The following is an 11,908-nucleotide window of genomic DNA, read 5'->3' on the forward strand; positions in this document are numbered from 1 at the left end:
GATTTTTTGTGGAAAATTCAGAAACGGAGGCATAAAACAAGACGAACGTGTATTTCCATGGTTCATTTTATGATACAATTATTTTAACAATGTAGACTTTAACAACGTAACGAATAAGTCAGAAGTACAAAAGAAGCCGACGAAGATAGACCAAGTAATGATAATTAAATTAATTGTAAATATTCGAAATAGTTTGTACACTTATAATTATAGGAAATTATGCGTCACTGTATCTGTTTCAGGTAACTATCATACTTTGTATACCGTAACATTAATGGTTCACGAAATACCACGTTATCTTGCATCAGTGAACGATAAACGGTAGCGAATGAGTAATTATTTCGAGTTACTGTGCATGGTTTTTCAATACTTTCTTTTTTTAAAACATTTTTCCTTCGAAATTTGTCGTTTGATTATTTTAACTTTGTCGTTCTGCATTTCCTTTAATTATTATATACGTTTCAACTCTGCTTGGCAAGTTCGAGCGAACGTGTAAGTAATTCTACTGAGCCAAAGTAGTTCCTTGTACTATTTTCTCGTATTTTTTGGTCGACTACTGATAATTAAATTTTTGGCAGCATGACTCCTACTTGAGCTTGTAATTAAAACATAGGCTGTCTGCCGCCTAACTGAATCTCCGTTGCGGTAACATAAACACGCTGTCACCGATTTTCTAAATAATAGCTTAATTGTAGTAAAATAAAGCTCGTCATTAAGAACCAACTTGCAGGAATCGAGGCCAGAACGCGGTATCTATCATCTGAAACATTGGAAAAATATTTGCTTTCATAATACTGATAGAACTCTCTCATACCACTAAGCATGCTGTGATCCAAAACCATAAAACACTCTTCTGCTAAGTACATATCTATGCTTTCAAATTAAAGCAAAGACGTATATACAACAAATTCAAAAGAGAACATCGATCACACTTGAAATAATACGATTAAATGTACCTGTCATTTGGTCAGATTTCTTAACTGCCGCCCATCCTAAACTTCTCTCGACTGCCATCTTCCATTTCTTATACCTCGCATCCCTCTCTACAAAAAAAATTAATATGTTATAACATAAGTAAATATATGAAGTAGGTCATTAAATCCGAAACACGTTTACCTTCCGGTGTTATTGTTGGTAAGAACGTATCCCTGAATACTGTTTCTACCTCTTCCCCTTCAAGCTCCCAAGCATCTACACCCTCTGCGTGACCTGCTGCAATCGCTGCACCTAAAGCTGTGATGTCTGGCATGCTTGACCTAACTATTGTAAAAAAACATTAATATACAATTCTATTACCATTTGAATACTTAATTAAGTATACTTACATACTGGTATACCAGCAATGTCTGCCTGCAACTGCATTAAAAGATTATTGGTGGACATTTTTCCATCTGTGTGCAACTTTGTCAATGGAAAACCGCTGTCTTTATACATAGCTTCTATAATATCCCGAGTCTGAAAGCAAACAGCTTCCAACGCTGCCCTGATAATATGTTGCTTCGTGGAGAACGCAGTAAGACCACAAATAATTCTATAAAAAAAAATACATTAATGTAGAAACTTCTGATTTGATAATGTATGTACTGACTGACAACTAATTTATAAACTAATGCGTACCCTCTAGCATCTTTTCTCCAATATGGAGCGTATAAACCCGCAAAGGCTGGCACAAAATATACATCACCAGTGCTAGACACACTTTCAGCTAAAAGTTCACTCTCATTAACGTCTTTCATTAGCTTCATATTATCGCGTAGCCACTTAACAGCAGCTCCAGCGACTGCGACTGAACCTTCCAGCGCATAGACTGCTGGAGTGTTAGGTCCTAACTGATATGCCACCGTCGTTACTAATCCGTGAGAAGAATAGACTCTCTGAAAAGTTAGAACAAGGAGTTAAAAAAGTGCAAATAGTTACACAAATATACATGTATATTTTTTAGACTATACGTACCGTTGTTCCAGTGTTGCAAAGCAAAAAGCATCCACTCCTGTAAGTATTCTTGGCCTGTCCTCTTTTGAAGCAATTCTGTCCAACCAACGCAGATTGCTGGTTTCCTAAAATCTAATAGGCAAAAAGGAATGAAGTCCCATGTTCAATAGGAGTGTTCCACTTGAATTCTGCTCTAAGCTTATCTATAAATATAACTTACACTGGATATAGGGATACCCTTCAGCGGTTCGATCGCAATATTCCCATAAATCTCGGAGCTGCTCCTAATCTCTGGCAGAATATCCATAGGAATGTCGAAATATCTGCACAAGGTGGGATCCCATGATAAGGTCTCTATGTTCATTAACATGGTCCTCGAGGCGTTCGTTACGTCAGTGATATACAATCCACCATCTTTGCCTCCCGTTAAGTTCTGTAACCATTTTTTTTTCAATCAATTCGCTTGAGGATCTTGCATTTGCGCTCATCATCTATCATTCTTCTCGCTGTAAGGTATAATGATAATTTGCGCATTCTACATAAGCACTATCGTTTAAACACAGCCGTGTTTTACATACCCAAACGATCCAAGTGTCCATGGTTCCCACTCTACACCGTTTATCGCGTATCGCCTTCCTGACTCCATAAATGTTATCCTTCAACCAACGAATCTTCAAGGCTGAGAAGTACGAGCTTACCGGAAGACCACAGAGTGGCTTGATATGATTTTTACTTTGGTTTGGAAACTTCGCTATTATCTTATCCACGATCGAAACGGTCCTCACATCAGACCACACTGAAACAATATATTTCTATCAGTCCTTAAAATCTGGTCAAATTTTATACTCTTAATCGATATGATAATTTTCTGGATTTACCTATGGCGTTATACAATGGGTCACCAGTGGTTGCATCCCATGCCACCGTCGTTTCCCTCTGATTCGTGATACCCACCGCCACTATATCTTCAACCTTCAGTCCGAGGTCGTCTAATCTTTTCACGACATCCTTGATACAGGCCTTTACAGCGAAAAGAATTTCTTTTGGATCTTGCTCTACCCATCCCTCGTGTGGAGAAATATGCTCTATATCGATTTGGTGGGATGCTATCTCGGCGACGTGTTTCGCTTTGAATAACTGTAAACGTTAAAGTTTATAGTTAATGCAAAGTAAAGAAGTAGAGAAGTGAAAGTAAATAATATACGCACCACGAAACGAACGGTTCGTGTACCAACATCAATTACTCCGATAAGAGGACCAGATTTCTTCGTCGAGCTTGGCATTGTTTCTGCAACATAGATACATTTTATAACGCAAATCTTGTAGATTTGTATCGGAATAGTTCATTTTTCTTACAATGTTTTCAAGTTCGAAGCTTCATTGAATTACATACTTTACTACGAATCCACCGATTACAACTATCTTCGGTTATATCATTTTCTTTGAAGGAAGAAAAATTGGTGACTTAATGGGTGGTATTTTTCGTTATTACGACTTATTATTAAGTTCAACGATGACCCTGCGTGTGGGTTGAAACGATAATAGTGAGATTAGAGGTAAGCCTACTTGGCACGCGATTCACGAAGATACCTTCATTACATTTTGGTATTCTCCATAAAAGATGGCAGGGCAATTTTTAATTAAATTTATCTCATTTTGATTCGCTAGCAATTTAACCTCTCTCGTGTCAAGTCACAACTCATTTTGATATCATCCTTTTGTAACTAACCTGAAGTGAACTTTGGGCAAAGTCTGTCGCAACAGTTCTAAGTTCAACACAGTCTGTTCTGCTTTTCCGCCAAAGATCAATTATCTTCCCTTTCCAATCGCTCTCCTTCGCTTTCCCTAATACTTTTATTCTTCAAATTACAAATCATTTGTCTTCAATACTACATAAAATTATAAAAAATCTTAAATCCTTCCTCTCTAAAATAAAAGGTCGAGTCTTCATTTTCCACTACATCTAGAAGAAACTCTTGAAGGCTGTCGAATAGTTTGAACATCAAACACTGAAACTGTTTTCCGAGGAGAAACTATTTCACTCAAAAAATTCTTCCGAAGCACTCAATATTTATACTAGATATAAAATCCCATTATTTTCAGTCATCACCTTTCAAGTTCTCCACTACCAGCCGGATGTGGCCTTAGGCAACACAAGCTCCGCTCGAGACACCGAAAGAAGAAGGAATGACGGAAGAACATGTGCCACCTTTTTTAATCGGTGTATAGTAACTCGTTTACTTTGCGTCGAACACGGAAAGATTGCGATTCGTCATCGTTGGAAGCACATCGACCCTATCTTCTCCTCTTGACCCAAAGTTTCCCTCACGAAATTCGAGATAAGAAAGCTTTTGCCACGGTTACAGTCGATCAGAGCGTTTCGATGACCGCGTGGATCTCGTGCTTCTTTCGCTCACGAATCTAGACCGAGACTTTTCAAGAATCCCAAGACTTTTAAGTGACTGATAAAGAGAGATATCTTCCTTCAACACTTATTCTTATTACCGAACTATAGTTACTCTGCTGGAGATGGAATAGAGAGGCCAAGCACATATGTTTAATTTTTCATACTGTATACAAATGTTTCTTCACTGAATTTTCACCATTGTTTTTAAAAATTGGAAAACTACCTTACAGAGTGATTTAATTTGTTATCGACCTCTCCTAGATCACGCAATCCGATCATAGCAAACGTGATTTTGTTATTGCAATTGATCTAAAAACATGTCACGCGACGTCACCAACGAAAACATATTTGTAAAGACACGATGAACGTAATTCGAAACGATACCACGAGGATTGATAGCATCGCAGCTATGTGAAGTTCCAGCTTTATCTCTTCCGTGGGAAGGCTTATGTAACATGTCGTTCAATCATTACTGTGACATCGCGTAATTTATTGAACGACATCCTCTGATAATGCGGAAAAAACGACGTTTTTGTCTCTAAAAAGAAAAAAGAAAAAAGAAAAAAGAAAAAAAGCCCTTGTTAACTCACAATTAAAAGAAACTCAAATAAGAGAAGTTTTGTCTCATTCGATTTCTCCTCATCCTAATAATAAAATTCAAATCAGATTTCCCTCCCTCAAAATTGCCTCATAAGAACCTCCTCTGCAAGCTACAACTGCTTTCGGAATGCAGGCAAATTGCATCGAGTACATAATCAGTAAGGGGTGAAAGTTCCCCTGCGACCGATTCAAATCCGCGTCACGTAAGTCCGCGCGATCCGAGTGCATCCGTATGCATGTGCAACGCAGCTACGTATGCAGCTGCATATACAGATGGAAGTGGAGCCCGCTCTCGATAGAATGCACCGTGACGTTGCACACTAAGAACGCACAGGATTGGTCGGCCGACGAGGCTCGTCCGTATTTACAACCGCGACACGTCATTATCGGGCACCTAGCATCATCTACTTCGGAGCGAAGGACTCTTTCCCCAGCTGTCTCGTGTTCACCGTTGCATAACTCATTCCCTGCGCGAATTCATCCCTGCTCGTGTCTCGCGACCCGAATCGCGATATCGATCTTCCCCTTCGACCCCCGAAACTGGGCTAAAGTTCAACTCCGGTCTCTTTTGGCCCGAAGAAATCTCCCGCTTCTGATAAACCGCTCTGAACGGAACTTTCGTGCGGAGAATAATGCCCGTTGACCTACCTAACCGCGGTACGACCCTCCTGACCTTTACAAGTCGTTGCTAATACGGTTGCGAGAGATTTTATGGGAGTTGAGCCTTGCGTGAAAGGTCGAAGAATGCATAGTAGGAAGTTTCGTGAATATACGAGAATTGCTTAAATGGATGTTGTTATTTTTTTCATGCACGTGTGTATACTGTGCATAAAAATTTGCAATTGTTGGAGGATACATGCTGGAAGTGATAGTGACTAAAGTCTTATCTTGAAATAATTTCAGAGGTAATGGACTTATCGAGGCACAAAATTGTTTCCTCGTTGAAAATACGGAAAGTAGTATGCACGCAGATAATTCTGCTGTTTGAAAAAGGGAATTGCAATCCTCGCGAGCTGCCTGAATACTGGTTTGATTACGTTCACCCTCACAATGCGTAGATATACAGCGTGTATTGTACGTGTAGCTGCGCCGGAGGATTAGTTTCTCACATCGCTTGGCAGTGATAGCTGCGACAACGAGAATGTTGATCTCGTGATGCTTCACGCGATGCATTATGCACCACCTGGTGATGTACATATACATGTCGCAAACCAGGCGAAGTCCTACATCTGCACGCAAGCATCGATGAATCTTATCGTTTGACTCGCTGAAGTGAAGATTAATAATCGCGCTACGTGAGCCTATCACAATTTCCTTATCGCCAATATATTTTTTCTTTTTTTTTTTTCTTGTAAAATCACATTCAGAAATCTGGCTCTAGTTTGTAGGTATATCAGGGAGATTCTAAATCTTGTTGAAATGCTGTTTTTAGAAATATCTTGCCTTTGGTTACCTAACTTATTCAACATAGTATTGCGTAACGAAGTGACCACAACGCTGTGCGCGAAGAGGCATATTTTCTTTAAATCAATTTCTATGCTTCAAATAATTCAAATATTCAAATACTTAAATTTTCAAATAATTCAAATTTTCAAATATTAAAATTTTTAAATAATTCAAATTTTCAAATAATTCAAATTTTTAAATATTTAAATTTTCAAATATAAAAATTTTCAAATAATTCAAATTTTCAAATATTTAAATTTTCAAATATTTAAATCTTGTATTTTGTTAAATGAATTTTCTGGATGACCTAAAGCGTAAGGTAACAGTGTGACCTGTTGTGCCTCCATGACCAGCCCTAAACCTCGCCCTATTTACCCCAAGTCTGCAGCGCGAACACGTGGTCGAAGAGACGCGTAGGAGGCGCGCAAGCGTGCAACATCGACATTAAAATTTCCTTATCAAACGCCTACGCGAGTATCCCGATATCCACGTGACGATGGCAGGCTATTACACGCGATGTAGACACATTGTCGGGGCGCACGGCACGCTTATCGTCACTCATCCCGATCCTTTTATTTTTGGCAAGATTACTAATGCGTATCACGCGACCATGAACGACACACCTTTGCCCGTCCTCTGCTACTGCCAACCAGGCTCAAGCCCGCAGTAAGAAAATGCTTGGCTTCCGTCGAATTACACAGAGGAATGTGATTGTAATCGAGGGTGAACGACTAAAGGTCAAACTCCGCTTATTGATTATCTGTGAAGAGATATCTCTGGCAATCTCGAACGTCTCAACAGGTATCGAATTCGTCAAACTGCCTGCTCCAATTTCAACTATTCATAACGTAGAAAGAATTCATCAGTTTTGCCATGTATTAAATACCGAAAGAAAATTGCAGAATTCTATATGTCTAGATTCCAAGTCGAATCAATTCTTCTTCCTCAAGCATTCGATACTCACATACGGTCATTAATTCTTGCCTGTATAAATAATTGGTGAACTCAAATCATACAGCAAAGACATCTTCCTCAACTGACTCTCATCACCTTTATTGCCAGAAGTAATTGAGTAAAGAAATGAACCAAGGGTTGAACTCACCCTTTTCCTTAAACGAATAGTACTTAAAGATGCTAGTTTTCCTTCCGGTCTGTGTACGCTCCAGTTCCGGGTAGCTGGCATTCTCGTCGAACGTCTCATCCTCCTCTGCCTCCTCCTCCTCCGTCCTCTTTTCCTGATCCTCCTTCGTCACTTCCCTGTCCGCGTTTTCCTTCTCCATGATCCACGATCGATCCTCCTCAGACGAGCGGCATGCGCGCGTACTCCTCGCTCCGCTGTGGAAGGGAACGGCGATGAGAGTTCACGCGGAGGCTGTCGCGATTAGGCTCTCACTCGGGGAACTGTCGTCCGACTGAAAAGTGAAGAAGGGTTGCGCCTCGGCGCAGAAACCGGTTCTGATCAGAAACCGGATCAGAGTCGAGGCTCGCCACCGATGCACCGAGCACATTCGGCTGAGGGAATGCGCGAGAACGAGCGGTGCCGTCGCACGTCGCCTCCTTCTGCCCCCGTGTCCCTTTCCACGCCTCCTATTACCGTACCGCGTCACGTTTGGTCCCGTCGTCGTCAAGTCCCGCGTGTCGTCGTCTCCTCGTGGTCATGGCCCACGTCGTCGACACTAAAATTAACCGCACCGAAGTGTCTCGAGAACCGGACATTACCGACTGCCAATTCGTCTATTCGCTGATTCATCGTTCGCCACTTCGATGCTCCAACTCTTTCTTTTCCTAGCGTTCGAGTGACACCACTTTTGGATGTTGGGAAGGGCTGGATCTGAATGGAACCAGGAGATAAGCACTGCTTTTCTTGACCTTTTCAGGGAGGACTTTTTTCTAGCCCAACTAGAATAGATAGTGAGGAATTTCTCAGGGAATATCTGATCTCAGGAATTATTATTTTAAGAAAAATTCAATGTGCACGTCCGTGGGATAATTATGACAACTGTTTGGTAGGAGCATGAAAATGGACCACGAAGGTATTACTTATTGTAGATTCTGTCCAGTGTTTTTGCGAATCATGTCTGTTGGAATCATATCTATTGGAAATGGAAGGTCATTGTGCCTCACGAAGGTCAATGTTAAAACGCTGTGTCTGTATGGAAAATGCAAATTCAGATAACTTTGACCGTCTCGCGATTGAATAGGTACCACAAATATTTTCATTGGCATTATGACGAAATGAGGGTCTGCCCAATAGAGAAGTATCATTAATTAAATTATGATTTAATCACCAGGCATGTTAAATATTCTGTACTTGGAATGCAATTAAGGTTTAGTTGATAATTAATACGTTACGCTGTTAATCGAGTTATCGTTACAAGATGCGAAAATAAAAATACTTTAGTTTATGTTCAGTATCAATGTCTGACACGAAATAATTAACAGGGATACCATGACGTGGTCATAATGACATGGACTTTGAAACGTTCTTTCCTTCTATCAGTTTGTCCAGCGGAAATCCCCTTAGTATTGTTAATGCGTCTGAATTATTTAAATGATCGTTCATTATATATCTCTTATCTTACAAAAATCTCGGCAGTCTCGATAACGATACAAAAAACATTGATTAACAAATGAAAAACTTATGAAAAAAAGTGTAAATGACATGTCATGAACTTTAACAAAAATTGCAAAATAGATAGTCTCACAGGCACTTCCACAGTAAGTAAACATTATCATTATCAACATCAAAGTCAATATCAAAGTCAATATCAAAGTCAACATCAATTATTTCGATCTTGATGACGCTTTTTTCTAAGTTGTAAAGTGACATGATGTGGTCTGTATATAGGCCGCATAATGCGCTGGTTTTTTCCCGGGAAGCATCAGACTACCCGTTACTTCATTGTTCGTCCCTTCCTTATATACGAACTGAACCCTTTTCAGGTACTAACGAGAAACTCCAAAAAGCTATGGCCACCTAGCGACAACTGTGGAACTAATGTAGTTCTCCGCTGTCTCCTAGGTGTCGCGCAACATAGGTTGGCGGGAAAATATAAAGAGATCTATTCTCAATCGAAGCTACAAAAATCTATATATGTTCTGTAACATTAAATACTTCTATAATTTTAATAATCGTGATACATTACCATAAAACTACTGGTAAGTATTTCTACGAGAACTTCCAAAATGTCTACGTTCCATGCCAGCGAGGATAACGCCAATACAGTGGACACAAGATTTGCAATTCAAAGTTGCATCATTATTTGTAAGCATTCATTCGTTCAGGAATAACTCATCAATTGATAAAAACTAGCGAATGAAAATAATTAACTCCAAACCCGTATACATTCATTGAACAATAGAAGTGCAACTGAGTGAGTAAAATAACACGTATAAATTAGGCCACAGACGACCTTGCCTAGGAGTATCAGTTATCATACTCAATACACGTCTCCCTTGTTAATACATGCATAAAAAAGAATATGTAACGCTACTGCAGCAACAATTCGGTTTCAGGGAATTATTAGAATATAAATACTTGACACTGGATATATTCACTTTTTCCTTAAGTTTTCAATAACAAAAAATTGACTATCTATCAATAAAGGAAAATAAAATTATAAAATTCAATAAGGATTGTATCGTGTCATATACGTTTATATTCAACGAGTATCACCCACGTGCGTATGGAATTGTGGGATCGTTATGTCACCTTGCGATTCACATACGTAAAAAAAATAACAATGATCAGGGTTAAAACGTTTTTATCGTGCTGTTTTCCCTGGTTAATCGTAACCCTTTCGAGTGGAGGAAAATCTTTTAAGTCATTGGTAGTAAGGAAACTGCAGTAAATACTTACGAAAGTGTTGAGACTGACGGTCGGTAGTTGAGCCCTTAACGCCCCAATTTGGACGCAATCGTAATTGCGGTTTAAGTACTTGCGCATTGACAACCTTTCCAAGCTCACAGGTATCTAGACGGTAGATGATACTGCATGAAAATCAAAGATCACAATATTGGCGGCATACATACAAACACCGCGACATGGTATGTGTCATGCTTTCGACTGCATTACGCCATGGTTTGGTTACTGGGTCTACTGGGAAACTCGAAATGCCAGCAGTCGTGTCATATGCCGAAGCCAGCGCCTTGCGCGCTACTTCGATTATGTATTAGTTCACCAAATAAATTTCCTAGGTTTGTACTGTACGACTTTACCGTCTTTACCTATCGTTCAATTGTTACAATCGACACTTCAAATAAAATCTAGATCTTTATAATCTGTGTCATGTAAAGAGAAAACAGAAATTAATAGCGAATACTCAAATTTCGCGGTTGAATATATTAATCGGTCGCTTGCATCATTGAATTACCTACTCCTTTAAACTTTGTTTTTGGCGACAGAGAATATAACGTAAAAATTATTTGATAAACTATTTGTTTTTTACTCTCGCTTTTTATTCAAATCGTTTAATGCATGTGTTTTTCAAGAGCTAAAACCAGGTATATTTTTAATCTGAACCATCGGTGTATTCTTATCACACGTTCATTGTATATGATGTGACATACGTATATGGAGTTGAACACGTGAATAATAATAACCTCCAAGAAATTAGAGATTAGTTTTATCGCAATTAAGACGATAGATTTGTAATTGTTATTTATGTATGTTTACCTAAGTTGAGCATGACCATTAAATCAAATTCAATCGAACAACAACAGAGCATTGTCGATCCAGTTGAAGAGATGTTGAAGAAAACCGGCTGTATGGAATTACATTATGAAGTTCAAGTATTAATCATCTGAAGTGGCGAGTCTATAATGTCAAGAAGGAACTCTTTTAATTTTTGAACGATTTTCAGGAATGTATAGCACAAACTCAAGATTGGAGGAAATGTCAAGAGCAAGTGAAAAGATTCAAAGTGTGCATGGATAAGTATCAAAGAAAACGGGAAGAAGCTTACTCTTAATTCTAGAAATATGACTGCAATATTAAATTACTTAACACGTGTTTTTAATTATAATTTAAAGTATTCTAACTTTGAACATTGTAAGATGGTGTTAGTTGTAAGATCAGACATAGCTATGGGAAAAGGAAAGACTGCTGCACAATGTGCACATGCTGCAGTTGAATGTTACCGCCAAGCAATAAATAATTCTAAGTATCAACAAATCTATGAATCTTGGCTGTTGCAAGGTCAGCCTAAAGTTGTTGTCAAAATACATGATGAAGAAGGATTAGTAGCATTAGCACGTAGTGCCCGTAAAGCTGGTTTGATTATTGCTCTAATAAAAGATGCAGGTAGAACTCAGATAGAGCCTGGTACAGTTACTGCACTTGGAATTGGACCAGGTCCTAAACAAGTCATAGATGGTCTTACTTCAAATCTGAAATTAATGTAAGTTGTGATTATAAAAAACTGCATCTATTCAATGAAATTATTTATGTTTTGTGTACAGAAAGTTAGATAATTATTAGTATTCAAATAAATGTATTGATACTATTATACTTTGTCTCAGTTA

At 38.8% G+C, this 11,908-nt stretch overlaps 3 protein-coding genes across 4 annotated transcripts; 2 read left to right on the forward strand and 1 right to left on the reverse strand.

Moving 5' to 3' along the window:
* Positions 1-32: 32 nt before the first annotated feature.
* LOC143185407 (glycerol kinase 3) lies at positions 33-10,374 on the reverse strand. 2 transcript variants are annotated; one of them, XM_076388379.1, is made up of 12 exons: positions 10,245-10,374; positions 7,488-7,720; positions 3,141-3,220; positions 2,811-3,069; positions 2,511-2,728; positions 2,153-2,365; positions 1,954-2,064; positions 1,618-1,874; positions 1,326-1,531; positions 1,117-1,260; positions 957-1,043; positions 33-760 (listed from the first exon to the last, which is right to left on the reverse strand). In XM_076388379.1, the coding sequence occupies exons 2-12, from the start codon at positions 7,663-7,665 to the stop codon at positions 663-665; spliced, it is 1,851 nt and encodes a 616-aa protein (XP_076244494.1). In that variant the 5' UTR covers positions 7,666-7,720; positions 10,245-10,374; the 3' UTR covers positions 33-662. The 2 variants fall into 2 exon arrangements, with proteins under 2 accessions (XP_076244494.1, XP_076244493.1); XM_076388378.1 differs by lacking the exon at positions 10,245-10,374 and having other exon boundaries at positions 7,488-7,918.
* Positions 10,375-11,071: 697 nt separating this feature from the next.
* Positions 11,072-11,387, forward strand: LOC143185411 (uncharacterized). Its single transcript, XM_076388383.1, has 2 exons — positions 11,072-11,176; positions 11,248-11,387. The coding sequence occupies exons 1-2, from the start codon at positions 11,072-11,074 to the stop codon at positions 11,353-11,355; spliced, it is 213 nt and encodes a 70-aa protein (XP_076244498.1). The 3' UTR covers positions 11,356-11,387.
* LOC143185410 (peptidyl-tRNA hydrolase 2, mitochondrial) lies at positions 11,366-11,889 on the forward strand. Its single transcript, XM_076388382.1, has one exon. The coding sequence runs from the start codon at positions 11,366-11,368 to the stop codon at positions 11,786-11,788; it is 423 nt and encodes a 140-aa protein (XP_076244497.1). The 3' UTR covers positions 11,789-11,889.
* Positions 11,890-11,908: the final 19 nt, after the last annotated feature.

Source organism: Calliopsis andreniformis, chromosome 12 (genome assembly GCF_051401765.1).
Source record: "Calliopsis andreniformis isolate RMS-2024a chromosome 12, iyCalAndr_principal, whole genome shotgun sequence".
In the NCBI taxonomy this organism is placed as follows: Eukaryota; Metazoa; Arthropoda; class Insecta; order Hymenoptera; family Andrenidae; genus Calliopsis; species Calliopsis andreniformis.

Excerpts from the sequence above, each read along its gene's own strand:
- LOC143185407 (XM_076388379.1), bottom strand. The coding sequence starts at position 7,665 with ATGGAGAAGGAAAACGCGGACAGGGAAGTGACGAAGGAGGATCAGGAA. Across the intron at positions 3,070-3,140 it reads CACGAACCGTTCGTTTCGTG|TTATTCAAAGCGAAACACGT; the intron begins GTGCGTATATTA and ends TAACGTTTACAG. Across the intron at positions 1,261-1,325 it reads CATTGCTGGTATACCAGTAT|TTAGGTCAAGCATGCCAGAC; the intron begins GTAAGTATACTT and ends TTTTTACAATAG.
- LOC143185411 (XM_076388383.1), top strand. The coding sequence starts at position 11,072 with ATGACCATTAAATCAAATTCAATCGAACAACAACAGAGCATTGTCGAT. Across the intron at positions 11,177-11,247 it reads AATTACATTATGAAGTTCAA|GAATGTATAGCACAAACTCA; the intron begins GTATTAATCATC and ends AACGATTTTCAG.
- LOC143185410 (XM_076388382.1), top strand. The coding sequence starts at position 11,366 with ATGACTGCAATATTAAATTACTTAACACGTGTTTTTAATTATAATTTA.